This window comes from Poecilia formosa, unplaced genomic scaffold (genome assembly GCF_000485575.1).
Source record: "Poecilia formosa unplaced genomic scaffold, Poecilia_formosa-5.1.2 Scaffold10, whole genome shotgun sequence".
NCBI lineage: Eukaryota > Metazoa > Chordata > Actinopteri > Cyprinodontiformes > Poeciliidae > Poecilia > Poecilia formosa.
In genome coordinates, this window is record NW_006799949.1 from 96,297 (window position 1) to 124,188 (window position 27,892).

The 27,892-nt window shown below is 37.5% G+C and overlaps 1 protein-coding gene across 1 annotated transcript in view; it reads left to right on the forward strand.

Moving 5' to 3' along the window:
- Positions 1–27,093, forward strand: part of adcy1a (adenylate cyclase 1a) — a 55,923-nt gene extending 28,830 nt beyond the window's left edge. The window contains exons 9-20 of the mRNA XM_007540787.2: positions 9,856–10,050; positions 11,158–11,255; positions 11,346–11,430; positions 11,709–11,798; positions 13,111–13,385; positions 13,666–13,792; positions 14,850–14,966; positions 17,669–17,815; positions 18,237–18,335; positions 19,844–19,958; positions 21,493–21,617; positions 24,311–27,093. Coding sequence (XP_007540849.1) covers positions 9,856–10,050; positions 11,158–11,255; positions 11,346–11,430; positions 11,709–11,798; positions 13,111–13,385; positions 13,666–13,792; positions 14,850–14,966; positions 17,669–17,815; positions 18,237–18,335; positions 19,844–19,958; positions 21,493–21,617; positions 24,311–24,643 — 1,806 coding nt within the window. The 3' untranslated portion in view covers positions 24,644–27,093. The remainder of the gene's footprint in view (positions 1–9,855; positions 10,051–11,157; positions 11,256–11,345; positions 11,431–11,708; positions 11,799–13,110; positions 13,386–13,665; positions 13,793–14,849; positions 14,967–17,668; positions 17,816–18,236; positions 18,336–19,843; positions 19,959–21,492; positions 21,618–24,310) is intronic.
- Positions 27,094–27,892: the final 799 nt, after the last annotated feature.

A 27,892-nucleotide genomic window follows, 5' to 3' on the forward strand; every position in this document is an offset into this window, starting at 1 on the left:
TCAACTGAATAATTTCAGTTCCTTTAATTTCAGTCTTTAGATGTTCTTCTAGGTTTATCTACCCAAAAGAGAAATACAACAAAGTTAAGTGAGATTTCTGGAAATTCAAATATTTTATTGTACATGATCTCAGATAGAAACCAAGTTTCTACAAGTGTTTGACGAGTTCCTGAAAACCAAATCTAAATCTTTTTTAGATAAAGAAAATTATACTGTTTTCAGTGACAAAGTCAACTGTTTGGTTGATCAAAGTATAAAACTGATTTTGTCAGCAGACATGAAAATAAGAAGTTAAAATAAAAGTAAGAGTACCATGATTAAAAAGTTTGAGTTAGATCTACTGTTACCTTGCTTAGTCTCAGGGAAGAACAAATAAACAAAACGGTTTATTTGCAATAATTGTAAAATAAAACTAGACGCTGCTAATTTTCATTCTATATATTATTATTTAAATCTGACCCCAAATTTACAAAAAATAACATACAAAATACTGTACTTATTGGAGGAGTTTTGAAAAACATGTACAAATTATGTAAAATACAATTTTTAAAGGGGGTGTCATAGTTGCCATCTTCTTGCTCTTTGGCTTATTGTTGTCTTTCACAAATGACTGCACAGTGTCATTTAATTCAAATGCATTATATTGTTTGTACCATTTGTACCCATGGATTCGGATAAAATATGACAAATATGGCCACAGACCAAACCAAACCAACTGATTCAAAGTGAAAACATTCATATGTGGTGTTTGCAAACATTTCCCTTTTTTACCTGGGGGTGCAGGGATTTCCTCTTCCTCAGCATCGTATACAGCTGACTGGCAGCTCAAGCCAGCTGAAGGACGAAGGGCAGTGTTTCTGTATGTGACAGATTACCTGAAAGATTTTTGGTCTCTGTAGTAATTTTAAAGAAGACCCAAACTACAGAGAAACCAAAAACACCTTGAAAAGAAAAAAAAAAAAAACGGACACCAGCACACATTCTCTTTCAAGCACGTTGACACAAATAAATGGCACCTTTACCTTGTTGTCTCAAATGAACACTCACCTGACCTGTTTGTCCCCTGCTGCTGTGTCAGAGTGGAGGGATGCAGCTGAAGGAATGCTTTATCTCAGAAGGCAGGCTTCTGCTGTGCATACTCACCCATTCGCGTGTGTGTGTGGATGAGAGAGAGAGAGAGAGAGAGAGATCCCTCCTTTAACTTGGCTGGCACTTTTACTTTTTCATTCCTTTTGTATAAACACACAAACCCACCATTTGTAAAGCCTTTGCTGCTCTCAAATTTCTTCAGCTCCACGTCACGTCAAAGTGACAGATATCAATGAAAAGCTGAGGTGGTTCACTGGAGAGGAAAGGTTTTGCTGTAAGACTGTGCTATAGGCCTACTGTAAAAGAGCTGCAATGTAAAGTTAAAAGTGATGGCTGTATATATATATATATATATATATATATAGAGAGAGAGAGAGAGAGAGAGATGCAGCACTGTTTAAACAGTTAAAAACGGTTTCAGATAAATTTACATTTCATTCCTACTTTCTAGAAAATCACGCTGAGATGAAGTGACTTTTATTTCCAAATTAAACAGTGATGCAGTCGTTAACTAAGGCTGAACCAAGCCACAGTGAAGGAGGGTGCGAGCAAAATTTAGCCATTATTTCTATTATATCTTTTTAGTTTCATTAAAGCATTAAAATTATTCAAGTTACATTTTAGTTTTAAAAAGTGGTACTTGAAATGAACAAATCTTTTACAAATCTGCGAAGGAGTGTGTGATCAGAATTTTTCGGCGTTAGCGATGATCATTTCCATTTATCTTGCGTAATTTGAAATGTTTTGTCTTCCAACAGGTCAGTGGTGGAAGCAACCGAAGTGGACCTGAACATGCGTGTTGGGCTGCATACAGGACGGGTCCTGTGTGGTGTGTTGGGCCTGAGGAAGTGGCAGTACGATGTCTGGTCAAACGATGTCACACTGGCAAATGTGATGGAGGCTGGTGGGCTGCCTGGGTCAGTACCGCCTGTCAGAACCTGTCAGGCTGAAATGAAGCAGCACTCGCAGGGAAAAGAAAGGGGAAAAAAAAACTGTGTTCAAAATGTGTCAATTACATTTAAGTTGTGTTCCGTATAAAGAATTATGGGGAGTCAGAAATGAATAAGATTAGCCAGATGTCGATGTACTTCAAGCACTGCTGACTGCAGCTGGATTTCCTAATTAGGAAACCAAAAAGCTGTGTATGAAAAAAGGAATAACTATGCCCTTGCGGCTACAACTCAATTTGAAAGGGAAATTAGCAGCCAGGTGCTGCTAATCAAATGCACTGGATTAACTGATCATCAGTGTAACCAGCTCTACAGGATCAAGCTTTGCTCCAATGGTTTATTTTGTTTTTTCTGTTTTTATCAGTTTTCATCAACTCTGAAAAGATTCTCTGTCACTGCAGAGGCAAAGCTGCCCCACAGCATGATGCTGCTGGCACCAAGTCTCATTCTAGGCGGACAGAATGATGTGGAGATTTTTTGTTTTTTGTTCAAACATACATGTCAAACAGATAAACTTTGGTCTGACGTTCTCCTCAACTTAATCCCTGACCTGATTATGATGTTGTTTGTTCCCTTATGTTCTCTAAAAAATCTCTGAGGCCATAGTGATTATTTACTAATTAGGTGTCTTTTGATGATACTGGCAATATGTTTCTGTTTATTCAAGGGGTCTTTTTCGTTGAGAAATATTGCTAAAAAATGACCAGAATTCAACAGATGCTACTGACTGGTTGAAGGTGGGACAGGACCTCAGGAACGAGTACTGAGCCCCTTTTTGTCTTTGGAAAATAATCAAAGAGACTATATTAAATCAACTGGTGTAGCTACATGTCCAAAGATATGAATAAAATGTCTTATTCCTTCTGAAGTCACATTATTCATAATATTCTGAAATTATTTAAAGCCTTCGTGGGATTTTTCCTCTAAAAATACAGCATCGAGAACCAAAACAGGGCTGAGCGTTGGTAATAAATTTCAGTTTACGAAAACCCATGTACAGTAACAAGGAGATTTGCATTAAAAACACTGTGAAATGAGGTCATCTCTTTGGCCCAGTTTGGTCCAATGTTTTATGTTGGGTGATAAGATTTTACCTCTCCAGATAAAATTAAATGAGTCATTAGGATGAAAATGTTCTTACTGTGAAGAGTTTTGAGCAAACTGAGGGGCTATTAGCCTGATAAAAATAATGAGGAAGGAAATGATTTAAGACCTCAGCGGCTACTTTTAACACTAACTACTTTCATCTTGCTCCCAGTAAGGTGCACATCACGAGGACCACCCTGGAGTGTTTGAACGGAGACTATGAAGTGGAACCAGGCTTTGGCCACGAGAGGCACGCCTTCCTGCAGAAGCACCATATCGAGACATTCTTCATTGTGCCTTCGCACAGACGTAAAGTACGGTTCAACGCCTCTTTCATGCTCCTTTTTACTCACCAACAAAAACTTGAGAAGTGCCACAGCTGTCAGTGTCGTACAGTAATAATAATCCTCTCATGCAGAGGGAGAGACAGAGCATGTGCTAAGCTGGCGTACACATGGGTAGTAAAACTGTCTCTCACACACTGCACATGTGCACCGTCAGTGTGTGTGTGTGCGTGTGTGAGTGCGTGTATGCATGTCATAGTGTTTTAAATCCTCAAAAATACGCAAGCATGCATACACAAGCAAAAGCTTGAGATGTCGAGATTTTGTAGCCTTATATATAATATATTAGAACCTGGAAAGATGGGAGTTAACCCTTGTATGTAGAAATGGGGTCCAAGCGACCCCACACACGTAAAACTTGTATCATTTGCCATAGTCCTCTATGTTTGCCTCAGTCCTCGCACACACAAGGGTTAAAATAGGTCCAGTTTACTATTATTGCTAACACCACCTGTTGTCTCAACTTTCAGATTTTTCCTGGGATTATCCTGTCAGACATCAAACCAGCCAAGAGGATGAAGTTCAAGACGGTGTGCTACCTGCTGGTGCAGCTCATGCACTGTAGGAAGATGTTTAAGGCCGAGATCCCCTTCTCCAACGTCATGACCTGCGAGGACGACGACAAGGTATGTGACTTGCTCAACCTGGCTCGAGATCTCTCCATTTTTCTAGCCCTTCGAAATGGTTGTGGAGTCTCCAATCTACACACAGGTTCATTAAGCATTATGATTAAGATTAATGAATATTTTTACATTATACATACTGCATTGCTACATTACATTGGACAGGATGAAACAAGATGTCTTTATTCACATCACTTTAGCTTTGCAGAAATTAATGGTTTTACCAAAGAATATTTGCATAAAAGACATGTTTTCTACAAGAATCTCATTTTATTTATTGTGTATTTTTTAAAATAATTTTAGTATTACTAAGTTAAATTAGCAATGATATTATTAAGGTAACCATGGCAACACTAGTTATGAAGTAGGTCTGCACAGTTTCAAGAAAATAAGATATTGGTTAATGTTGCAATAAAGACAAGACTGAATAAATAAATTTTAAAAAACTTAATTCTACGACATTTTTGCTTTAGACTTATAAATATTGAGCAGTTTATCAAGTGATTGGAAAAAAACAAACATACCATAAGCTTCACAGGAGTGGCTTACCTGCCATAATTACACCAAAATGCATCAAAGCTTTATCACAGAGCAACCAATATCAATATCTGAAGTAGTCCAAATATTATTTGCCTCAGATATGACTCATTTTTCAACAATATAAACAATAAAAGGGAAAAGAGGCAAAAATTAATCCATGAGAGAGTTGTGTAGAACGAACACACACAAAGGCCAGACATACCCCAGACAAAGGCAAGTACTGAAATATGATGTAAACAATGTCTTGAATAAACAAATGGCTCACACACTGCAGCACCCAAATCCTGTCTCATTCATAGCGCCCAAAGCATAGCACTTATAGGTAATGTTTTAAGCAATTAGAATATGACTAGAGTATGACTTTATACACCGAATGTTGAAGATTTTTGGGAGAATATTTAATGGACCCATGCAAGAAAAGTGGACCTTCATGGAAAGTGTGCATATTACCAAAGCAGCTGCGCATTTGTTACTGAATTAAGTTTTCTTTTAGAAAAGTCATCTGGATTCTCAACACAGCAGTAACTCTGTTTGATGGCTTGTTCCTCTGTGGGTCGGTCAGTCGGGGTCTTTGCATCACAATGTCTGGTCGTCAGAAATAGCCCAGTACCTTTAATCCGTCCAGCTGTGTGAGCTCGGCCAGATTATTAGTACCTCTCAATTCTGATGACGTTGCATTTTGTATGCTGGTAATCACCCACAGTCTGGTATCCTCTCCTCTAATAGCATTACGCACATTGTTACATGATTATCCAAGTAGACAAAATCCTGGCATTGTGACACTGAAGAGCTTAGCATCGAATTATAACACTGGGATGTGTTGATCTTGAAACAAAGTGTCGACTTAAGTGATGTTTGGAGTTAAAAATATTAATTTCAGTGACTTGTTAAAATATAACTATTCTGACTTCTTCTAGAAGTTTTTAAATTATTTTTTGTTGGTGGTTTGTTGTTGAAAAATGCTATTTTTTTTAGTTGAGCAAAACCTGGGAAAAAGTAAAATATGCAATATTTTTGAAAACTTAACCTTAACCTTGGTTTAGACGTGTTGTGCTCCAGAGTTTGAACCACTTTTGACGAGGATTTAGTTGTTGGTCATATACCCACATATTTCACTCTAAAAAACTTCTGTATACAGAGAAGCTCATGGTCCACTCATTGACTGAAAAACACTTTGATCCTGTAGCTCAGGGGTGTCAAACTCAATTTCACCAAGGGCCACTAAAGCATATTGGCCCCCCTCAAAGGGCCACATTGACGGTACAAATCAGGAGTGCATCCCTGCTAAAACACCCCAGACAAAAGGTTGACTTCCCTCATTCAGTTCTGTAGAGGCTTGTAATGAGTCAATGGTCCAGGTGTGTTAGAGAAGGAATCCATCTAAAGTTGCAGAATGGTAGCTCTGGAAAACTAGACTTGGGCAGCCCTAGCATAAATGTATAAAAATACAATGTTAAAAATAAATTAAACACCACCTCATATTGTTAAATAACTGATTTTATGTATTGAAGTTTTAAATATTACATTTGGGTTTCCATGGATGTAAAATTACTGCTCAGTTTAAAAATTACAATATTTAAATCAGTGTTTAAAGGTGAGCAAGCAAATAATAAAAACAAGTCACATGGGCAGACATTATAGACTTTACGCAAAGATTTAGTCTCAGAGGCAACTGAAATCAATTAATTAAAAACATTCTTTCTGAATACAAACCTTTGGTTGAAATGTAGTTTGTAGTCAATTCGTGCTCAAAACCTATTTTAAGTCAATCATCAACCTATAAAATGCTGGGAGGCCACATGTGGCCCCCTAGCATTTTTGAACACAGTGCATGTGTCAAACATGGTGTAATGCATGTTTGACACATGTGCATTACACCATAGAACTACCAATTGGTAATTGAAGTAAAGTAGCTGCGATTTCAAAGAAGCCTACATTGAAGTCAATTGGCAAATGAACCGTCACAAAAGAGGAAGACTCTTATTGTCTCACTGCACCCCAAGAGATGCATAACCTACAAAAACCATTTCTGACTGGTTTTGAACCAGAAACCTTTTGCATGTAAAGCAAACGTGATAACCACTACACTACAGAAACTGAACTTCTCTGCTTTGTTTCAGTTTGAGGTTCCAAAGTTGATAATGTGAGATGCAACGAATGAAAATTTCAACTGAGGTTTGCACTCAGATGCCTGGATTCAGTGTACAGACCATGACACCACAGAACCCTTGTTGACCTTTAGTAAACACCTGTGATGAATAGAATAGACTAAATCTGTTTCTGTCTGGTTTCGAACCAGAGACTTTTTGCATGTAAAGCAAACGTGATAACCACTACACTACAGAAACTCAGGATCTTTGCAGTGTTCCTGGTAGATGATCCACATTTTGTTAGAGACTAACGTCAACGATGGGCATAAAACAATGTCAAATACTTACCAAAGATCCTCTCAGAGAGCACAGTAACTTGGTGAATAAACTGCCAGACTTATACTTGTGCCTAATTTCACATTACAGTCAATAAACTAAGCCTGGGATCAAACAATTGTATTGAAGATGTCATTAGCAGAGACAAATGGTTCTACAGAGACTTGGCTAAATGGCTAAAAAATAAAATCAATTCTTACAAATAAAAAATGGTTCAAAAATAAAATTAACACATTAAAATAAAAAATATCTCTGAAATACAATCAACACTTGAAAATTAAAAATGGTTCAAAAATAATATCAACACTTCAAAATAAAAAAATCTCTGGAAAATAAAATATCATGTATGTTGTTTTGAAAAAACATTAGAATATAAGCACTTTTATCAAATCTTCATTGTGGTAAGATCATGTAAATTCTTCTTAAATCCATGGAAACTCAACAGTTTGTAAGGTAGGTGAGTTAGCTCAGCAGGTTAGAGCACCATGCTGGTAATGCTGAGGTCATGGGTTCAAACCCCATATGGGGCAATTCATGTGTAAGGTCTTTCAGGCAATCAACACTTCAAAATAAATAAGGGTTCAAAAATAAAATCAACACTTTACAGTTAAAAAATAAGATCAATAAAAAAATGGTTCAAAAATAAAATCAACACTTTACAATAAAAAATGGTTCAAAAATAAAATCAACAATTTAAAAATGTATTTTTGAACCATAAAAAAATGGTTCAAAANTAGCTCAGCAGGTTAGAGCACCGTGTTGGTAATGCTGAGGTCATCGGTTCAAACCCCGTATGGGGCAATTCATGTGTAAGGTCTTTCAAACAATCAACACTTCAAAATAAATGAGGGTTCAAAAATAAATTCAACACAAATGGTTCAAAAATAAAATAAACATTTACAATTAAAAATGGTTCAAAAATAAAATAAACACTTTACAATTAAAAATGGTTCAAAAATAAAATAAACACTTTACAATTAAAAATGGTTCAAAAATAAACACTTTACAATTAAAAATGGTTCAAAAATAAAATCAACACTACAATAAATAAGGTTTCAAAAATAAAATCAACACTTTACAATTAAAAATGGTTCAAAAATAAAATCAACTCTTTACAATTAAAAATGGTTCAAAAATAAAATCAACACTTTACAATTAAATGTATTTTTGAACCATAAAAAAAGGTTCAAAAATAAAATCAACAGTTCAAAATGTATAATAGTAACTGTTTCTGTCTGTTCAGTCCATAAAATAAGCCTGGGATCAAAAAATGTATTGGAGATGTCATTAGCAGAGACAAATGGTTCTACAGAGTCCAGAACGCCCAGGAGAGCGGCGTCCTGGAGGAGCTGCAGACGTAACATCTGCCGGTTTCGGAGAAGCGAAACCACGCAAAAAATAAATAAATAAAAATCCTGGTAAAAGCTCACACCGGACCGCGCAGGGTAAAACACCCACAGAGTTCAGTTGATCTGTTTGGATCAGACAGATCCAACTGACTGATGAATTAGCGCAGATTTTTCTGCAGATGGGAACCAGGAGGAAGTGCCTTCAGACCCCAGCGGGTGAAGTGATGCTAATTTAAGTGAAGTCGCTTAATTTAATTTATTAAAAGTTATTGGGGTGGTTTTTGTCACTACAAGAAAAATGTAGATGCATTTATCTGCTTAATTTGTGATGGGATCTGGATTCACGGTGAATATTAACTACACCGCATAAAGGCGATTAAATAGCTGATGTTAATATGATTGTAATTTCACGGATAAAAATGGTACATGACCGATTTTTTTTATTTTTTATTTTTATGTTGTCGGTCAAGATAACGGATAACAAAAAAAGTCTAGCGCGACCTGCCGCCCTGACTCCAACTCACACATCTTCATTCACAGTCTTACTTGTAAATCGATTTTTCTTTTCTTGGACGTTTTGATGTTAGCTTGTCGATGTCTCAGTTTTATTCGCTGGGAAAATCAATAAGCAGCTTGAGGTGACTCTGCTGCTCTCTAGTGGAGAGAAGCCGTAATGTTGGCTGGTAACAATCGGAATGCATTGTGGGAGATGTAGTTTGTAGTCAATTCGTGCTCAAACCCTATTTTAAATCAATCATGGGCCTATAAAATGCTGGGGGGGCCACATAAAATGACATGGTGGGCCACATGTGACCCGCGGGCCTTGAGTTTGACACATGTGCTGTAGCTGAAAAACTCCAAATGACCCATCTTTTGGCACCGTGCTTGGCAGTTAGTATGAGGTGTTTGTGCGGATATGCGTTTGATTTTCTGTTGACATAGTGGTCTGAATTGCAGTGAAGCATATCTATTGAGTCTGATCTGTCCCAAGAACAGTATTTCTGAAGTCTTGTGTTTTATTCAGATTCAACTTTGTAAAATGAAGCCCTGCTGGCATTTCTATTTAGAAAGAAAATGTTTTCTCCTTCAACTTAGATTTATTCACTCATTTTCCAACTGTCCTGACACAAACGTCGACATGTAACATGCAAACTGAGGTTACTAAGGCAATGTCTATTTGAGTTACTTTAGGGTTTGTTTTTTTTTTTACATTACATTACAAATATTGTTGAATGACTGAATTACCTTAAGTTACCTTATTCTTGGTTCAGGGACAATTTGGTAAGCAATGTAAAAAAAAATCCCTACCTTTAGAGAACAATGTTTGTCTATTTATGTTTAAATACTCCAAGACTCCTGCTGACCAAGCTCTAAATCTGTGTGCCTGACCTTCAATTTGAAGCCTACCTGTGCATTGAGTGATGGCGCTGTCTTTTCCTGTCTGACAGCGGCGAGCCTTGCGGACTGCATCGGAGAAGCTGAAGAGTCGGACGTCCTTCTCGGCCACAGCCGTGCAGCACTCCCCAGCCACACGAGTCAATCGCTACATCGGCCGGCTCATCGAAGCACGGCAGACCGAGTCTGGGACATCGGATCTGAACCACTTCACCCTGTTTTACAGTAGCAGAGACAGGGAGCGCAGGGTGAGGCTATGCACACACCTGCAGGGAAACATTTGCTTTACATTTACACACACGCATACATCAAATATGAACTTTTCCTTATTACACATGAGGAAAACTGCTTCGTGACTGCATGATCTGCCTCCCTCTGTCTCATTCCTGCACATCATGCCCTACACACTTTATAATTCTGTTTCTCCCACGCTTGTTGTCTGCGTGTGTGTGCGCGCGCACGCTTGTGTCTGTGTGTGTGTTTGTATGAAGAATCCACCCACCCTCTCAGGAGGGGTTTCAGATAATGATTTGGGAACGTCTGTGCGACACACGTGACATCCTTCTCATGTGTGTGTGTGTGTGTGGGTAGTGTTATAAAGGAGACGCAGGACGGCTTGTCTGTTTGTGAAACTGGTTACAGAGGATTTAAAATGTTCAGGTAGATCAAAATTAAAACTGAATTGAAAAAAAAAGTTATCCTTCAGGAAATAAATTAAGCAGGGAAAACAGAAAGACACAAATTAATGTAATGATTTGGTTCACTCCCACACAACACATTTTCTTTTACAGAGTTCAGGACTTCATCACTGCTGGGCAAATTTAGATCTAACAACATCAGAGCTTTAAAAATGAACTGAAATACGGCTAATTAAAGTAAGTTCAGAGCCAGATTGAAACATTTGAAATCCAATATCTATAGGAAGCTCACAAACACTTTGATTTAGTTTCCCTGTTTAAGTTTTAATAAAGAAAATATTTTTAAAGGTTCCTTTGAGCTTGTGATATACTGGTAAAATTGAACTTTCTTATGAACAGGACGGTGGAACTGACCAGTCACAGCTGTCAGCTTTGGGATAGCCACCACAATCAATCTGTGTTACTGAACATCTGTAATGAGTTAATGGACGATTTCAGCAGAAGTTTATTTTTTTCAGCTGGGGTTGTGTGAAGCACTTCTGAGCAGTCAGCATTTTACATTTTCTTTGCAATAGATGCAAGCTCACTTGCATAGCTCACTTCCATCAAAGTCATGGCCCAATTTATTCCTGCACATATGTATTTTCTTTGTCATGAGTGATGTGTGACATACTGCTCTTGCATCTTCAACTTCTTACAGTCTCTGTGTTTCCCCAGTATCACCAGGTGTATGATGACCATTTCATCAGTGCGGTGGTTCTCTCTCTGATCCTGGGTGCCCTGTTTGGCCTTATCTATCTGCTAATGATCCCACAGTACGAGCATCCCTAACACACTTACTCATTCTTTGTTTATCTAAGTGAAAACTTTAGGATGTGTTTTAGATCCTTGTTTCTATTTGTCAGGGGGGTCTTGGTGTTGCTGCTGCTGGTGCTGTGTGTGTGTTTCCACGTGGCCTGTGTGATGTACCTACATCTCACCAGAGTTCAGGTAGGACCTCCTGTTCGCTCTTCCCATCTGTTTTAATTGCACTTTGTTTAATGTGGTATGCATATCATCATTCTGAGGTGGCCTCATGTCTTTTAGAATTTCATTGTTTATTGTATAAAAAAAATATATATAGCGTATCATAAGCCACTCCACTAAATATTCTCACTTCTTTAACATAAAATAGTGAGTCCAAAATACTAGGAAAATACACTAAGAGGTACTTTGTCTGCTGAGTGTTTTTACTGTCAATCCATCAGTTTTTTTTTTTTTGATTACAGTGCCAACCAGGCTGTCTGACCATCCAGATTCGAACAGTCCTCTGCATCTTCTTGGTTCTGCTCACCTACTCTGTTACTCAGGCTTGTGTGGTAAGTCGTTGTGCTGGAAATCAGTAGATACTTGTAATTATTCGCCCCCATTATGCTGCCTCACCTTGTTCAGTCATGTTCCTGGAAACATTAAGTAAGCAGGTCTCTGAAGACTTGAGGGGCCTTTATGTTTTGTACTTAAAAAATATATATTTTTTGTCTTTTGTCTTACATTCACAAACATAAAGGGAAATATTGTAAAATAAACTACACGCAAGTCCAGTCTAACTACCTCCACCTACATGTGGAGGTAGTTAGACTGCACTAACTACTTCCACATGTAGGTGGCCAGGTGGAATGTCACCTGGTCATCTGGGACTAAGAATGAAACTTTTATGCATCAAACACTCCAGATGGGTCTGGCCAAATCAAAAGATGATAATGGGGAAAAGTACATCATTCTCATTCTAAAGTACGGTGGAAAATCTGTGGTTATATGAACCTGATTTATGTTCCAAAAGCCCCTGGGAACCTTGCTGGGGTTAATGGCATTTTGAGCTTTTGAAATACAATTAGTTTTATAATAAATATCTACTGGACTTTAATAAAGAGTTAAAAATGGGCAAAAATAGTTCCTTTTAATGGGAAATGGAAAAATTGTTCCGTGGCCCTCTCAGTCTGTTATGAAGGGAACAATGTTTAGAAAATAAATGACAGAACCAGAGATTTGTATTATGTCTCTATATATAAACTGAAGAATGGATGTCTTTTTTTCCCCATTACTGTAAAGTAGAGCAGCTCCTCACTCAATTAAATGCTGAGGATGCTTTCTTTTAAGATGTTGCCACAGCATGGGCTTCTTGTTTTTCTGCTGCATTTACTGTGTTCATTTGTTTAAAATGCTGCAAAAAGCTTACTTCAGTCCTTAAGCCATTAGAAAAGTAACCTTGCTTGACTCACTGTTTTCTGTTTTCTTTTCTGTAATATTATTTCGCTAATTGGATTGTCTTTTTATAGTAAAAATGAAACACAAGAATGAAGGATTTTGTCTTGTCCCATTAGTTTTTGGAGGGAATTATAGATCTATGTATTCTGATGGGCAATGATTCAGAATTATGGATTCAATATCCTGATTTTAGCCTTCATTGAAGTTTTCAACAAGAATCTGATCCTCAAAAACACCTGAGAAGAAGGACGTTTTACCGCAGTAAAACAAACACATAATTTTGATCCACTGTGAACCGATTCATGCCATTTCTTACATGATAATATAATGGATCACTTTTCAGATTACTGAAACTAACCTGCACTCATATCCTATGAATCCTGATTGGGAAGGCGTTGTTGCATGGTCATGTTTGATTTCTTCCAGGCGGGATGTGTACCGTGGGGTAAAGTTGAGACAAACTCTACCCATTTCGTGGAGGACATTGCTGCGGACGCCCTCGGGGTCGGACCTGCCAACAGCACCGCAGTGGACAAAACTGGTCCCAGCATGGCGTACGCCCTGCTGTCCTGTGTGGCCGGGACTCTCACTGTGGTCCCTTACCTCCGCGTTTCATCGCTACCTAAGCTCCTCCTCCTCCTCCTGCTCTCTGTTACCTACACAGCGGTTATGGAAAGCAGCGGCTACCGCCAGGCTGTGGGGTTAGACCTTCTAGCTTTAGTTTTGAGCTGGTTTACAAAGTGTAAATTTTATCCAAACAATTTTTAAAAAAATTCCTGTAAGATATCTGATTCTTTGAGGTAAAGATACTCTACTCCTGAAGGACTATAACTCAAACAGCTCTTATGAGCTGGATTTTTCACTTAAGTAGAGTCCTGAATACCTCATCTGTAGCAGCACTTAGACAATTTCTAAATTAGTCTAATTTTTTGCTTTGTATGGATGACATTTTTGTGTGTCTGTTTTTACATCATCGTTCAGTGGTGGCTTTCTGCACACCCGAGGCTACGATCCCGTGTTGGCTGTTCTGCTGTTTTCTGGAGCTCTGGCTCTTCACTCCAGGCAGCTGGATCTGAAGCTGCGGCTTGACTATCTTTGGGCAACTCAGGTGAGAGTGCATGCAGGCATTTAGAAACCATCTCTTATTGTGAACATTTGGAGGTAGAAATGTATTAAATAGTAGGTTGTGCATCCTCCCAATGACCCTTGGTTGGATCCCAGGCCAAAAATCAGGCCACACTTTGAACACCATTGTTTTAAGGTTCCCAAAGTCAAGTGAGGAAGAAAGGAGAAGACATTTTTGAAAGTCACATTAAAAATGAAAACATTTTAGTGACTTCGTCATTCAGTTCTATCTATATGACTACTATCTGCACTGACTGATAATTTATATAACACAGAATTAATCTAGAAAATGTTAGAGTAAGAAGCTGAACAGGACAGGAATGACGTATGTCGCTCCAAACACAAATATGACAAAACCACCTCAAATAAATAAATAAATTAAATTCACTTAATGTATGTAAATACATTAAAGTGAACAACAAATGCCATCTCAAGGTACTTTACAAAAAAAATCATTTCAAACGAGTCATCTTTTAAGATGTTGCTACAGCATGGGCTTCTTGTTTTTCTGCTGCATTTACTGTGTTTTGAAAATCATAATTTTCTGTGTGGTAAGCTCAGTTATTATAGTAAGTAGTTTGAAAATTTTTTATATAAGGAAGCCCAGCAGAGACCATGATGTTGTTAAATGGACATTAAAATGGAACATAAACATCTTCGCTGATAATGATTATTTTGTAATGTGGATTACTTTATGAGAAAGCTAGTTTTGTGGAGGACATTGCATTGTATTAAACAAAATAAATTCATAAAAGCATTATACTTTCGTCAATTTTAGGTTGTTCTTACAATTGATTGTTTTTCACAGTAAGTATTCCCCTAAAACCTACAGTTTTCTTGTGTTTTGTCTGTGGAACAAAAGCCTGACTGTTGCTATTTTAAGAAAAGCTCCATCTCTGCCTTGTTTGCAAATCATTATCTCCCTCTAGTGATAAGGACTTGCCATTACAATTCCATGTAGAGCACCCCACCATTTAACCATTAGTGTCATTTCCGGTGTGAAGAAAACTGTCCTTCTCCGCTGTTTGTTATGACTCCAGGCAGAGGAGGAGCGGGATGACATGGAGAAGGTGAAGCTGGATAATAAGAGGATCCTGTTCAACCTGCTGCCGGCTCACGTGGCTCAGCACTTCCTAATGTCAAACCCCAGGAACATGGTGAGGAATCTATAAGGGTACAGTAAAAAGAAATCCAGAAAGAACCCTACAAAAAGTATGATAAATGCAGAAAGGAAACCTAAATCTATGCATTCAGCAAAGTTGAATTTTTCTCTGTACATAAAAGATTGAGAAAAGGATAACAATCTGCAAAAAGCAGAATTTCACCTCAGTGGCTTCAAGGTAAAAAAAAAAAAGAAAAGGGAAACACTTTTAATTTTCTCATAGCTCTGTAAATTGTTTCTGAAACTGCAAAGACCAGAAATGTGAGAATAGGTGGCATTCTCACATTTCAGCAATAAACTGTGGTTCGGCAGCTGCACTGTGGCCTTTTTTCCACAATTAATGGGTGAAAGTCAATAATCGTATTCCCTCCTGTTTATGTTGCCCTGAGATGACGTACAGAGCCATGTTTAATCCCGTTACAGGCCCTGATAAAGTTTGTGCACCGGTGCAGAGTTTACAGAAATAGGCTGGCCCTCAGCTGTTGTTCTGAATTATAATATTACCAGTCAATAAAACCCACGTTCTACTGGCTTTTGAAACTGCAGGATTTCTGTAAAGGTTTCTGTCTCAACCATCCCATGGTTTAGGATGTTGTCCCTACACACATTTAGCAAAAACACATGCATATCCTAAATAAACAGCAAAAACGTTCAATATATTTGTTCATATAAAACAATAAAAATTTGTTTTACAGGAACAACAAATAATATAATTAAAATGAATCAATTGTGCCACAAAAATGTAAAGATGTAGATTTCTCCACTAAAGTGCAGTAATATTTTGCAGATAAGCTCATTCTTTGCATCATGAACTAGGTTAATAGATCCTGAACCACAGTGAGACACATTACCTCTAAATGCAGAAAATATCTGAGAGAGGTAAACTTCCCCAGGAGTGAATACCAAAGTTACTCCAAGAGTGCATCAAAAACTCATATAGGATGGTTATAAAACAGTAAGGCACCGCAGGCCTGACTTGCCTCGGTTAAAGTCAGTGTTTATGATTCAATGATAAGAAAGAGAAAAAATATAAAATGACACTTTTGGGAGAGTTCCAAGAACAAAACTACAGCTCAACCCCCCCAAAAAGCAAAAAGCAAAAAAACAAACTCACAAAAATATCTCACATTTGCCAGAAAGTATCCTGATGATCTGCAACACATTTAGGAAAACATTATGTAGACTGAGAGAAAACTTGAACAAAATTATCATTTGAAATCTGCATTTTGTGTTCACCTGTTATATTGGTCTCATTTAAAACTTGATCTGAAACACTTAAGTATAAACTTTAAGCTAAACTTATTTAAGGTTATTTTATGTGGAAATTAAAGAAAAAAAATACTTTAAGGTATTTAGTATGCAGTTCTGTTTCGCAGCAGCTGAAAACGTGCACAGGTGTCTGCTATTTCTTAATTATCTCCTCATCGTTTTAACAAGTAACAGAGCTCGAGCTGAATTTATATGTGGTGTTTAAATTAAAAAGCTTAAGTCATGAAAGTAGTAAATGCATTAAAGAAAATTGAGCTTTTGGACATGTTCATCTTGGGCCTTTAACAATTACTAAAATAAATCAGAGGAAACAGCAGGGAAATTATGTGCAGTAATTCAGAATAACTACTACATTCTGATTTTTAAAAAAGAGCTAATGGGAACTATAAGGACTTCACAGACATAAAAAGTCAGTACATCTACATTCTTTTCCCAGACACAACCTAAGGCCAGACATTTTAAGTGCATAAAAGACTTGAAGTGACTCTAGATAAAGATTCACCTTTAGTTATTTAGTTTTTGGAATCTGCACAAAGCAGTGAAAAAAATCAATGCATCCACGTCATGGCTGCAGAGTTCTAAATAGCACAAAAATCCACATGGGGATAATTTTAGCATCTGTAAGGGAATATTACTCATACATTTAAATAGTTATTCTCAACAGCTTTTGGAAACAGCACATTCACATTTATGGGTTTTGGAATTTACAAGCAAAAATGGGAACAAAACAGTAGTTTATCCTCCAACAATCAGCGGGGTAATGCATCAGACGATGTGGATCAGCAAGGAAGTTTGCTTCCAGCTGACCCCCACAGAGATGCAGCGTTCAGAAAGACTTCCTCTGTTTCCTCTAGGCTAAAGTTCAGTCATCGACGGCACGGCACTGTGGGACTTAAGGTTCCAGGCCACTAACAGTGTGATTACAGAAAGCATTCTCACTGTGTGATGCTTCTGCTTCTGCCTGCGGACATTTCGGCATTGTCATCGTCAGCCCTGATGAGGGTTCTACTTATGTTTTGCATTTGGCGATTTTGCTCCATTTTTGCATAATTTCATATTTCTTTTTGAGCAACTGTAAGAGAAACTCAGATTACATATTATGCACCATGCAATACATACAGGTGGTCTGAAGGAGCTTTATAGAAAGAGCACTAGGGTATGTCAAAAGAGAGGGTATGTGATAAATAAACTAGCAGTAAAGTAATACTGGTAGGTACCACTTTTTGAACTTTATGAACAAACAGGTAAAAGGAAAAAACTATTTTATAAGAAAATTTCAAAGCTTTCCTTATAGTATCTGTGCCTTAGTGTCACTGATACACTAGGTCATATTGTACCAGTGACATGGAGTCAGAAACACAAACAAATTTATGAAATATAATGAATAAAAATATATACAAATACACCATTTCTCCATCACCCCTTTAGGATCTTTACTATCAGTCCTACGCTCAAGTTGGTGTTCTGTTTGCCTCTATTGCCAACTTCAATGACTTCTACATCGAGCTGGATGGGAACAACATGGGAGTCGAGTGTTTGAGGCTGCTCAATGAGATCATTGCGGACTTCGACGAGGTTGGTAGAACGATCCGTTCCATTCGCCCATCTGTCCTATAAATCATCTGTTTTTAGATGTTTTTTCCACATTGCAGATCTCAGGTCCACGAGTCCCCTTCTTACTGCAGGGTGACATATAGAGCGTCATCTTTTAAAAATGAGATTGTGGGCTGGAGTGAGGTTTATAGAAATACCATGTTTACTGATGTAATATGCCGAGCTTTGGTTATGGTTGGGAAAGTTCTTCAATGTAACAAATTACTTGCAGATGACTTTTGGCCTGGTTGGATCTGTAATCAGCAACACGAAGCACTCATTTACAAAACATGCTTTAGATATTCTAGCTGCAATACATAAATTTACTGATCATTTGCAAATTAAAGAAGAAAAAGTTTTATGGGAGTGTTTTTTTTTTTACCATTTTTAATACCTTTTACAGCTCATGGACAAAGAGTGCTACAGGGATATTGAGAAAATCAAGACTATTGGCAGCACATACATGGCTGCCGTGGGGCTGGTTCCTACGACTGCTTCCAAGGTACTCGTGGTATTTGTATTTAGATCAGGATTAGATTTTGTGTCTGTGAATGTTAGCAAGTATCTGACTTCATTATGTAGAGATCCAACGTGTTTCAGGTGCCTTGATTGTTTATTACACTAACACGTAAAAAGTGAGGGATTGCTGATCTCTGGCATTAGTACATTTCTCATTCCTGAAGCTTTCCTAACCTAAGCTAAAGATGACAGACAAAGGAGACCTTTCTGAAATGCCTGCAGAGATTAAAGGAACCTCAAGCTACAGTTGCTGTTTGGAGGGTGCTCTGTTGTAGCATTTCTGGATTTTCACACAACTAATCCAGTTAGGATTACAAAAAAGGAGATTGATGTACAACTGCATTAAAAATGTATAACAAAATCCAAAACTGAGATAACATCTCAATGTATTTATTTTGCTCAGTTGTTATTCAGGGGCTCTGATTTCAGAGGGGTTTCTTTTTGGACCATTTTTGGTTTTTTTTAGTTTTTTACCATAGTTTTTGTTTTTACCATAGTTTACGTCCAGTTTCTAACAACTGTAAGGCCAATGAAACAAATATAAAGTCCCCTAAACTTCCAGTAATAAATGAACCAGTATTATGTCAACAAATGTAAGATGACGCCAGCAGATCTATAGTCGTGTTTGTTTGTGTTTGTTTTCTCTCTCCAGTTCTTTTGATACCATTAGGCCTGCTGTACTTTGCAGTAAGCTCCTGGACATGCAGGTGAATAACTCACCTGGCTTAGGAATTATTTTCCATTGACATAGAAAGATAACTTAATATTTGTTCCTTGATAAATGTGTTCAATGATAATAATCAATTTTATTTAGAATGCCCTTTGTATCTCAAATTGAAATCTCAAAGGGTACATTCACACACTTGATTGTACCTATAGCTGCCTTGGGTCAGTCTGAAATGTCTTATGGACCGGAAATCAAACCAGCGATTCACTGATTGCAACCGTCTTCACCACTGTCGCCCCCTCGTGTTTAGTAATAATAAATTAATGAATAAATCTCATCCAGAATTGAAAATCTGCATGTTTGTCTTTCAAAAATTAAGTTGAACACTATTGTTATTTCAAAATATTTTTTTCAACACAAGAGTAAAGTCGTAATTTATTCTTGTGATTTTCTTTTTTTTTGTGATGCAGAGTGAGATGACTAACTGGGCTGCTTATTTTACTATTTTCAAGACAGTCAATTTTCAGTTAAAAACATTATCTTGCTGTTATTCTCTGTTCTTAAGCACAAATCTCAGTCAGCTAAAATCAGTTTCAGGGTTTACAAAATCAGTGAATAAAAGTTAGACGTAATATTTCACTTACATTAAATATATGACCAGCTGAAAGATGACTCTTCTGTCAGATCCTTTAAGTCTGTTTGGTTATTTTTAACGACAAATTCTGCTGAACATTAGACTTTTTTTATGTCTGAGATTTTTTTTTCCATGTTTCACACTAATTTGTCCTTTTCACTTGTGATTTTTGTTTGTTTGTTTGTTTTAGACTAAAAAGTCCATCACCTCACACTTATGCACAGTGTCAGACTTTGCCATTGAGATGTTTGATGTTCTGGATGCCATCAACTACCAGTCCTACAATGACTTTGTCCTGAGAGTAGGTGAGTAAAGAGCCAAACTCTCTGAGTGGTCCAAACATTAAAGACCTTTTAACCTTGGGGGAGGCCCATTCCAGTAAATTTGCCAGGAAAATACATCACAAAACAGAGCATCACCTCCAGGAAGCCTGTCAGCTGAAGTTCTTGGGTCCATTGTGTTCCGTATCCTGTGGAGAGTTTTGTTTAATCCCAGTATACGCTGGTGTACATAGAGCTATCCTGTCTGCCGAGTCAGGGTGTTTTATTTTGCTTAATTTAGTTGGCAGTTGAACAAACTTCATGTTTCTGGCATTAACATAAACCAAGAGAAAACACTGCCCTTCATTTGTTATGACATGATACCACAGTGTTCTAGCTGGAAGAAACATATTTCATGGTTTCCATTCGAAAACTGTAGATACAGTGGATCTTGGTGTGTTCCTTTACTGGGTCCATTAGGGAGGAAGACTTTTATGAAGCACGACTAAATGTCAGACTGGAAAGTTTTCATCCATGACTCTTTTGGAACAAACTTAGCATCACCTTTGAACTTTTGCTTTAAGTGATTCCACACTTATAAAAATAGTTGTTTCTTCTGATTAAAAATCAGAAGGTGGCTTTTCAAGAGGATATTTTGACAACTCATGCTATTTTAACATTTACTCACTCTAGACTAGTGGTCTCAATCTGCATTCTTTGAAGGCCAGAGTCCTGTAACTAATAGGTGTTGCTCTGCTGCAGCACATCTGGCTCCATTGTTAGCTCATTAGCAGAGGAATGCAATGTGAGACCCTTTCTCTACACAGTCACATTCAGCTCCCTCCACACTCGCCGACACCTGTGGTAAAGATGCATAATCTCTCTGTGAAAGATCTAGAAAAACCTGATCTTTTCTATCACATTTATTGATTGTGAATTAAAGTTGCCACATGTTTTTGCTAATTTGGTTGTTACTGACACCTCTGCTGTTAAAACTTTGAAAAAACACAGTTTACCTTCAAGCTACTCTTATTTTTGTGTGATATTTCCTAAAGTTGGAGTGTACAAGTAGATGGGTCTTTAACCACTGTGGCAGTATCAGCCTCATATGCTCTCTTCCCTTCACCTTACTCTACAAGTTTTGTATTGGCTTCTGGTCTTGGGACTGGGATGGCCATAGAAGAAAGTTGATTTTGTGTCTGTTGATTTTGCTTACCAGAGGTGGTGCCTTAATGCTGGACTTTCAGTAAATTAGATTTGCAACCTGCTGTAAATTTCACTTAACTTCCAGGTACTGATTACAGGCGGAAAATGTATTATTTTAAATTGTATAAGTAAAAAAAATATATTTACAAAAATAAGTACATTTTGGAAAAAAAAAAAACTTCTGTCAGATTTTCTTTTAAAAAAATAAGCACAGATTATTTTCTTGGAGGGCATTTCCAGAACTGTCGATCCATTAAGATCAACTCATTTGTAAGGCTTATACATCAAAGTCACATGGTAAAAAAACTAAAATCTGAAATAACATTAAGTTTGTATGTGATTATGGGGGCTTTGTTCACTATGTTTACACCAGGAATCAACGTTGGCCCTGTAGTGGCAGGAGTTATTGGAGCCCGCAGGCCTCAGTACGACATCTGGGGAAACACAGTCAACGTAGCCAGCAGGATGGACAGTACGGGAGTCCAAGGAAAAATACAGGTATGATACTTAAACTACTGCTGCAGCACTTTAACTGCAAAAAGCTACACTGGGGCTACATTAAATTACTTGGACTAACTTGATGCTTTCCTAAAAAAAATAAGCATCAGAGATGGATCCATGATTTTTAATAGATTTTTCTATGACAAAAGTTGTTTATCATATAAAGCTTTAAAACTTTTAAACAAAAAAAAAATATGCTTTTATATTTATATTTTAGCAAACAAAATCATATCACCAGGCCTTTTTTTTTTATCGAAGGTGGTTTAAGATGGTAAATGCACCGTATCAGTAAACAGGTAAAATACAACAATGATATTGATTATAGTTAATACAAATTCATCAGATGCTTTTCTTTACTTTGCTATTACACGTTTCTACGACTTTCTTCCAGCATTTTTTGCATCTTGGTCACTAAAAACATCCATCAGGTGTGTGCAGTGAGGAAAGCCGAGGCCATCCAACTGGACAAATCTGTCATTGCTCTGCAGCAGATGTGAGATGTAGTAACCAACCAAATATTGCATGAAAGCACTTCTGATTCAGTACGTTTTAAGTTTCACTAAAACTCACAATGACCTCTTTATAACTGCCCTCTGTTATCTTTATTTATCTTTCCTCTAGACATGAGATAATTCTGAGGTCACTGATGATGAGCACTTCAACAAATCGTCCCAACACATTTAATTTAGTTTGAATTACACAAACAACTCGGAGAGAGCCAACATCAGCATAAACAAACCAGAAATTGTAGTTATTTGTAGTTTATAATGGTCTAAGACTGTGCAACAATGGAAGACAAACTGAAGAATTTTTACTACGTTGTTCCACATCTGCATAGTGATACATTTCCGATAAAAGAAACCATGTAAGAGGGAGTGAGAAAATAATTCACTGTGCAAAATTAATAAGTTTATTAATAATAACTTTACTGTATCTTTTGAAACGCAGTTCTGGTTTTTAAAGCATTGCTGTTACATAACACACATGAACCTTGGACAGGATCTAAACATGTCTCTTCTCTGTGCTTAAGGCTATTACAAATATCATAGAGATTTACTGTTTCCTGTGAAAGCTTTTCTTTCATCTCTGTAAACAAAAACCTGCAAGGCTTCTATTTGTATAACCTGTTGGAGCTGTCCAAAAAAACAAGTATCAAACTACACGCAACAGCTACTCTGTCTGCAATGGCAAAGTAGATGTAAACAGTTTGTTTTCCCTCATTAAACATGTTGTTGAGATTGTTTAGGCAGAGCACCACGCAGCTTTCTTAGTAGTCACACAGACGTCATCACATTTGTAAAAACAAGTGGATTTCTGAAAAGGGCCTCTGTTGTGTTGCTAATTCCCGCATGCACCCTGTGATGTTTCCACCTAATCTTAAGTGTTTTTTTTTTGTGTTTTTTTTAAGAAGCAGTAGTCATGTTTTCGCTTTAGCGACCAGCCGTAGCTCTAGGAAAGTTGTTATTAACTAGTCAACCTTCTGTGTAGTGTTTGTTTGGTGTTTTGGTGGAATTTTCGAGATAATTGTTTTGGTATGTATTATTTTCAGTGTTGACATAAAATATTGGTGCAGTTTCATACACAAACCTATATTTTGTTTCTAAGTAGCCAGACTTTCTTGTAATCCTTTAAATGGCTTGTTTTTTATCAATAGTTTTCTGAAGGCTTTATTAAACTAAATGTATCCATTTTGTTCATGCTTTGGAGAGTTTTTCAGATTGTTGACCTTGAACAGGATTCCTGTGCAGTATGGACATAATTTGATTTGTGCATTTTTAACAGTCTTTATAATTGTCAAAAACTGAAAACAATGTATAGAAAATGTTTTAGTTTTGAGACTTTATTTCTCATTTCATTATATATGAAATATGGATTTCTGAAAAATAATGTGTTTTTGCACAGGGCCTGTTTTTGCACCCCTGACAGTCTGCCATTAAATTGTATATATAATATATACATATATAGACACATTAAAATAATTTGATTATCATTGAAAATCCCATTTATGGTAGGAACTTTATCACTAAGTGAAATATGCAGGATAAGCATGCACAGATGAATGTCTGAAAGCCTTTATTTCCGTTAATTATAATAATTTTCCATTTGCATCTAATGAAAAGATGACATTTACATTTAGAATATTACATTAGGCCCCTTAAAAACTGTTTTTAAATAAATAAATGTGGGTTTGTTGAAAATCAGCTAACTGAAAAGATCAACAAAAATAAGTACATTTTGGAAAAAAAAAACTTTTGTCCCATTTTCTTTATTTTTTGTTTTTAAAGCACAGATTACTTTCTTGAGGACACTTTCAGAATAGAGCCATTAACATCCACTCATTTGCAAGGCTTATATGCCAAAGTCACATGGTTTTGGGCACAGAGTAAAATGAAAAGAATGTTTATTGTAATCAAAATTGTAAAAAATCTGAAGTAGCATTAAGTTTATGTGATTACATACACATATATACATGGCTGGATAAGACACTTAAACAACATTATTAAGGGATCCAGTCTCGTCTATGGGTCCTCCGCTCTGGGCTGTTCTGATGACAAAAGGAGGACAACACAGTATTAGCCAGGTGGTAATAAAGTTATGTTACCATATATTTAATAGGCAATGCAGATGAATATTTAACTATTTAAAATGTTGGTTCCAACTAACGTTAGTCCTCTTTTTTGGCCCTCCAGGTGACAGAGGACGTCTACCGCCTCATTACCGACTACTACAACTTTGTGTGTCGTGGTCAGGTCAGTGTGAAGGGCAAGGGCCAGATGCTTACATACTTTTTGGAGGGCCGCAGGAAAGGGAGCAGGCCCTCTCAGAGCCAGCAGCTGCAGCACACTAACAGCGAGCGCCGGTCGAGCGCCTTCACCCATGGCAGTGTTTGCACCAGGCTAAGCCCCGCACCCACAGTGACCAGCTACTCCAACATCAGGACCCCGAGCCCGGGCGTGCCCAAACCAACCACCTCCACCAGCACCACCAGATACCTGCCATCTGCTTCTGCAGCAATGGTGTGATGCATGCACTCCCGAAGAGAATTTGGGAAACAAAAAAACAAAAAAAGAAGAAGAAGAATGGAGGTGGATTAAAGAATCGCTGTAGCAGAGAAAAGCTCGTCTCCGCTCTCTGTTGTTGTGTTTCTGGAGCACAGGAAGGCAATGATGCTGATTCTTCAGCAGGAGGCCTGGACTCAAGTCTGGTTTTTCTGTGGGATGGTCTGACGCCTCGATTGGACTCTCCCTTCCCCGTTCAAGCAGGTTGTCTCAATCAGGATGTGGGTGGGATGCTTTAGCCACGTTGCTTCATCATCAACCCAAGGCCAAGGAAGTCTCTGGGATCTGCCAAAACCTTTTTCCACAACTGACGGTGTAGCATGCAAGCCTCTCACAACAACCAACACCTGGGAATTCCTTTAAACTGACCATTTTATTGGAGTGTAGATAAGACATCAGTGCTGTTGCCTTAGCAGCCAGTCCTCACAAATGTCTATGGCTCGTTTTTTTTGTTGCCTTTTAGTTGATTTCTGGATTTTTGGAGCTGAGTGAAGGTGAATTGTTAACAGGGTTATTGCTGTCAGAGTATTTTTAAAGCCAAATGTTTGATCAGTGCAGGCAGGTAATGGAATAATCTTGCCAAAAAAAATAAAGAAATAAACCAACAAAAAACAAAACAAGGCATTGCCTTAAGGCAGTTACGGGTCTGGGATGCCGTTCACCTTACTAAAACCCTCAGACGGCACACGTAACTTTTTTTTTAAAAGAAAATTTCTCTAAGTGCATGATGCCACTGCTGCATTTCAGTCGCGTTTGCCGTCCGTTTCCCTGTGATGCTTGACTTCCAGACTCTTCCTCGTCAAAGTGTAGCAATAAAGCAGTTTGTCTCTTATCTCAGCGCATTCACTCTTTGCATGCTGTAGCCTGCTGGGTCCTAAGTTGACCTGATAGTGTTTGTAGCTAATAGAGTGTGCGTAGCTAGCCACACTGGTCTTTATCTCTGTGGAGTTGAAGCATGACTTAGAGAACTTTTGTTTCAGTTTGGTGTGATTCCTCTTTTCTCTCTGAATTTTTTATTTTATTTTTTTTTTAAAAGAAAACCTTTTTTTCTGTTTATGAAGACATTTATGCTCCTGTTAAAATGTTCTATTCTGCTATTTTTATTCAACTCAAAACCGTCTCGGTTGAGAAAAGAAAATGTGTGCGTATATGAGGAGACACCCAAACCTCTGGTTCTGGCTTCGTCATGCAAACCCAGATGATTTATTTTATAGTATAGCACTCACAGTACGGCTTACCACAGCCATTAACTCTCCTGTAATCAGTTTTTGCATGCAATGCCTGCAAGCCTGCGGCTCATACATGCATGCTTTGATGAAACACGGATGCAGGCCAAGCAGCACACACGCCGAGGCTCTTTTTTTAATGTCGTCCTCATGCATGCGCTAACAGTAGCGGTTCCTCTTGAATGTAAGGTGCTTTATTGACACGTCTTCTTTATAAGCTCGGTGTGTGAATCTTAATGAGGATGTATTTCAGGATAGATAGACACCAGGCCGAAGCAGATCGGTTTGGAAGGGCAGGGAGGCGAGGGGGTTCCTCCTCCTCCTAGACCTCCTCCCTGCTTTTGCTGTTTTAAAAAAGGTAGCTGTTTCTTTCAAACGTGCCAACCTATTTTCATAAACATATCAAACTTTTCGTGTCGAGCTGTAGCACAACTGAATGCGTGTGGCTACGGTGCTCGTGGGATCTTTTTTTTGTGTTGAATGCCTGTATTTTTACTATTTTAACTGTTCCTGGACAGTTTTTTTTAAAAAACTGAAAACAAAGGCAAGTGTCAATTTTGGAGCATTTAAATGACAAAGGTGTTGTACTTATCTTTAACATAGATTAAATATCTAGTATCTCAGATGCTTTCTTTGAGCTTTGAAATGAGGATTTTATAAAGTTGCTTTAAAAACGTTGATGGAAAGTTATTGGAAATTATTTGTGCATAATATTTTTCCTGTAAATTGGATATTTTCATACTGTATGATACGGGTTTTAGTTGTTATATGTAGGTATTACCTGCTGATATTGTCTATTTCTGAGATATATTCTAAATTATTTGATATTTGTCAGGTTCCTTTTGTTGAAGATGTATTTATGGAAATGTTTTATGTGAATGTACATTTTGTTAAAGATGATATTTTATACTAAGTGTTTGCACTGCGAGATTATTGACGTATTATAAAGATTATAAAAATAAAGCCAGCAGGGTTGTTGTCTCCTGCAGTACGAACACACCTGTGCTCATTTTTACCCACAGAGTTCCCACAGAGAGGCTATAGAACATTGTTCAGCATTACGTAAAGTCAGAAAAAAACAAGTAGCCGATGTAAGATAAACACGGAGCTCAGTGTCCGCTCGATGTTGCTTTCACAGTGATAATGCAAATATAATGACTGGCTGGCACAATTGGATGACATTATTGTGAAAAAAAGAATTCACAACCCCTGAACTTTTAACATTTTGTAACGCTGAAATGAAAGTCATAAAGGTTTTTCGAAATGTTATATGAGTAATAAAAAAAATCAAGTGTGGGTGCATCAGCCCTCTTTTTCTCATGAGGTTATATTGTTAGTAAATAGAGTCCACCATTGTGTATTTTGATCTCAGTTTAAACACAGCTGTTCTGTGAAAAACCCAGATGTTTGTAAGTGGACATTAGTGAATAAACACAGCAGGCAGGCCTGGAGGAGAGGTTTAAAGCAGTTCTAGGCCAGAAAACAACAAACCAAGCATTGAAGATCTTATAGATCACTGCTCAGTCCATCACGTAAAATTCAAAGGGAACGGCACAACTGCAAACCTGCGAAGACACTGCCAGAGCAGAGAAGGTGAAAACTAATGCAGAAGCCAAGAGACCCACAATAACGGTGTATTTATTTCAATTTAATGTCCAAGCATTCCAGAATGCATTCCAAGTGTTGAGTACAGTGGCGAGAAGTAATGACTTGTGCTTTTCTGCCAAGACTTTGGTATGCTTTGAACAACAGATGAATATTTGTTATTCAGCTTATAGAGCCAAATGTGAGGGCATCTGTCTGACAGCTGAAACCTGGAAAATAATGTCTGAAAGAGAAAAGAATAAAAATTCTTCAGCGACCCAGTCAAAGTCAACTTCAACTTGAGTTGAATGCTTTGTTAGGAACCTGAGAGAACTTTGAAGAAACAAATGTTTGAAAACCCAAGTTATTAGAAGAAGTGTAAAAAAAATCTGGAGATTATTTA